The sequence below is a fragment of the Phaethon aethereus genome, assembly GCF_964289735.1.
Source record: "Phaethon aethereus genome assembly, chromosome: 3".
In the NCBI taxonomy this organism is placed as follows: Eukaryota; Metazoa; Chordata; class Aves; order Phaethontiformes; family Phaethontidae; genus Phaethon; species Phaethon aethereus.
Genome location: NC_138576.1, coordinates 41,718,863 through 41,722,297, shown reverse-complemented (window position 1 = coordinate 41,722,297; position 3,435 = coordinate 41,718,863). Strand labels below are relative to the sequence as shown.

At 44.8% G+C, this 3,435-nt stretch overlaps 1 protein-coding gene across 1 annotated transcript; it reads left to right on the top strand.

The window, feature by feature from the left end:
- Positions 1-1,270: 1,270 nt before the first annotated feature.
- CNR1 (cannabinoid receptor 1) lies at positions 1,271-3,038 on the top strand. The gene has a single exon (XM_081998445.1). The coding sequence runs from the start codon at positions 1,286-1,288 to the stop codon at positions 2,705-2,707; it is 1,422 nt and encodes a 473-aa protein (XP_081854571.1). The 5' UTR covers positions 1,271-1,285; the 3' UTR covers positions 2,708-3,038.
- The last annotated feature ends 397 nt before the right edge of the window (positions 3,039-3,435 follow it).

The following is a 3,435-nucleotide window of genomic DNA, read 5'->3' as shown; positions in this document are numbered from 1 at the left end:
GTTCAAGGCATGTTATATGGGAAAAGTTACATAAAGGAGCATAGCATAAGAAGAGCTGTAAGACCCGTCTTACATGTTTATGCATGTAAGATGCTCAGATGCTGATGAGGGTGCTCTCCCAAGGGTATCCTGACCAGGAGTTGCACTCTGCAGTTAATCACCATCCACAAGCAAAGGCTGAGCATGGTGGGACTGAGACACCCGTGGCTACCTGGGGACCTTCTGCTGGTCTCCCTGTATCTGAGGGCACAGAATGTTTTTGAGGTTGTCCCCAACTTACATTTCCATCCTGCTCATGGGAGCAGTGGCTCCTGGTCCCTTTCGCCTGGAGTTTTGGCCAGAGCTGCACTCTGACCCAAACTTGGTGCTATGTTTCTCTAGGCAAGTGTGAACTGCCCTGATTGAGGCTTCTGATCTGTGCAGAATGGATCACTGATGCACTCACTGACTTAGCCATGCTGGTCACCTTTCCTGAAACTGTGGACAGGGCTGGGTAGCAACCCACGTCCCCCATAGAGTCCAAACATCCCAGTTGCCTTGGTTTGCTTAGCAGAAGAAAGGAATAGAGTAATGAAGCTATATCCAGATCCCTATATTTGTGGATGAAACACTTGGCAATAAATTTTCAATAGCAAATTCAGGATGTTAGTAGACCTCAGATTGCTGTAACAGGGTAGTGTGCATATACAAGCATACTGGGTGAACTGTGAAACTTAGAGTGCATGGCTCTTTCCCCGTGCCCTCTCTGTTGTCAGGTTTTCAAAACCCTAGGTGCCTTTTGAAAGAAAAGCAGTGAAGGTGATGATTCAGTTTAACGCTGCTCGTGCAGTGGCACTTGGTGTTATCTAAATGGAGCGAGCCCAAGGAATATTCGTCTGCAAGGTACTTTGCAATCATAAGCCAAGTTCAGATCTAGAAGAAAATATCTTTCTGGTGGAGCGGCTCAGAAGGTTTTGATGAGAAATGAAAGTTACTTTCCTGTGGAATACTCAATTCTTTGCATCTCTGGTTTTCACGTCACTTCATAGTGTAATTCAGTTTTGGTGAAATCCAGGTGATTTCTTTCTAAGTGCTCAACTCACCCTGATTCCTGCAGGTGGCAAAGGCTAGACCTGCACTAAATACAAGAGAAGGGTCAATTTTGTTTGAGACACTTCAACTAGGTTGTTTGTAGAGTTTGTCTCCCTGTTTATCTTAATGAAGTCTGATCTTTTCCCCTTCTAGGATTTCCTCTGATGCATTTTTCCCTCCCCCAAGCCTCTCTGAAACCAACAAGACTGGGGTTATGAAGTCAATCCTAGATGGCCTCGCAGATACAACTTTCCGAACAATCACAACAGATCTCCTTTACATGGGCTCCAACGATATCCAGTACGAAGACATGAAAGGCGACATGGCTTCCAAGCTGGGATACTACCCCCAGAAGTTCCCTCTCTCTTCCTTCAGGGGTGATCCTTTCCAAGAAAAAATGACTGCGGGAGACGATCCCCTGTTGAGCATTATTCCCTCAGATCAGGTCAACATCACAGAGTTTTACAACAAGTCCCTGTCCACATTTAAGGATAACGATGAGAACATACAGTGTGGGGAGAACTTCATGGATATGGAGTGCTTTATGATCCTGAACCCCAGCCAGCAGCTGGCCATCGCTGTGCTGTCACTCACCTTGGGCACCTTCACCGTCCTAGAGAACCTTCTTGTCTTGTGTGTCATCCTCCACTCCCGAAGCCTCCGGTGTAGACCCTCCTACCATTTCATCAGCAGCCTGGCTGTGGCTGACCTCCTGGGCAGTGTGATTTTTGTCTATAGTTTTGTGGATTTCCATGTTTTCCACCGGAAGGATAGCCCCAACGTCTTCTTGTTCAAACTGGGTGGAGTTACAGCCTCCTTCACCGCCTCCGTAGGTAGCCTTTTCCTCACGGCAATAGACCGGTACATATCTATACACAGGCCACTAGCTTACAAAAGGATTGTTACCCGACCAAAGGCTGTCATAGCGTTTTGCGTGATGTGGACCATCGCTATTGTAATAGCTGTTCTTCCTCTGCTCGGCTGGAACTGCAAAAAGCTCAATTCTGTTTGTTCGGACATATTCCCTCTCATCGACGAGACATACCTGATGTTCTGGATCGGGGTCACCAGCGTCCTCTTGCTGTTCATTGTCTATGCCTACATGTACATACTGTGGAAGGCTCACAGCCACGCTGTTCGCATGATTCAGCGGGGCACGCAGAAAAGCATAATCATTCAGTCTACAGAGGATGGTAAGGTACAGATCACTAGGCCTGATCAAACTCGTATGGACATCAGGTTAGCCAAAACCTTGGTCCTTATCCTAGTCGTTTTAATCATATGCTGGGGCCCTCTCCTCGCCATCATGGTGTACGATGTCTTTGGGAAAATGAACAAGCTCATCAAGACTGTCTTTGCCTTCTGTAGCATGCTCTGTTTGCTGAATTCGACAGTGAATCCCATTATCTACGCTCTGAGGAGCAAGGACTTGCGACACGCCTTCCGCAGCATGTTCCCCACCTGCGAAGGAACTGCACAGCCCCTCGATAACAGCATGGAGTCTGACTGCCAGCACAAACACGCCAACAACGCGGGGAACGTGCACAGGGCTGCCGAGAGCTGCATTAAGAGCACAGTTAAGATTGCCAAAGTTACCATGTCTGTCTCCACAGACACGACTGCTGAAGCGTTGTAAGTCAGAGACTTCTCAGCGTTGTGAGAAAAAGGAGTTAGTTTGGGAAAAAAAAAAATCAACAACAAAGAAAACCAAACCCATGGCTTAATGTGTTTGTACCCTCCTGTAATATTTTTTTGGTCTGTCATTGTAAGCTGAGCGATGATTGTGTTAAGAGCATTACCATCAGCCAGTTCTTCAGGTTTTACAATTAGGGATTCAAGCTAAATTTTCAAATGTTTTTTTCTCAAAAAGTGTCTGCTGAATAATAGTAAGTTTCCTGAAGGAGCACAGAGAAAACACTGGGTTACCAACGGTTCCTTTTGGGGGTGTGAATTAAAATTGTGAAACCTAATTGAAAACTAATGCATCCTAAACCAATACCATCAAATAAGAAAAAAAGCCTTGAAATCATGCTGTTCATTTCAATGTGAAATGTATTTCATGTCTGTAAGTAATAGGAGTTTTTGATTTTTTCCAAAAGCGGCAGTGCTGAGTTTTAGAGGTTTTGTAAAACGTGTCGTGTCCCGTGAATTGTATACTGTTTTATTATGTGTTATTGATATTTGTCTGATTAAACAAAGTGATAAGGTAGACTTCCGTGGAAATAATGTGAAACGTGATATGTAAACCCCATTGAAAACACTGTATTTGAAGAATTCCTATGAGCTATTTTGGAAATTTTACACTTTTAGTGGTCTTCTGTGGACTTAGGGGAGAGGCTTTGTGTTCTTCTACTAAAATTATTT

Excerpts from the sequence above, each read along its gene's own strand:
- CNR1 (XM_081998445.1), top strand. The coding sequence starts at position 1,286 with ATGAAGTCAATCCTAGATGGCCTCGCAGATACAACTTTCCGAACAATC.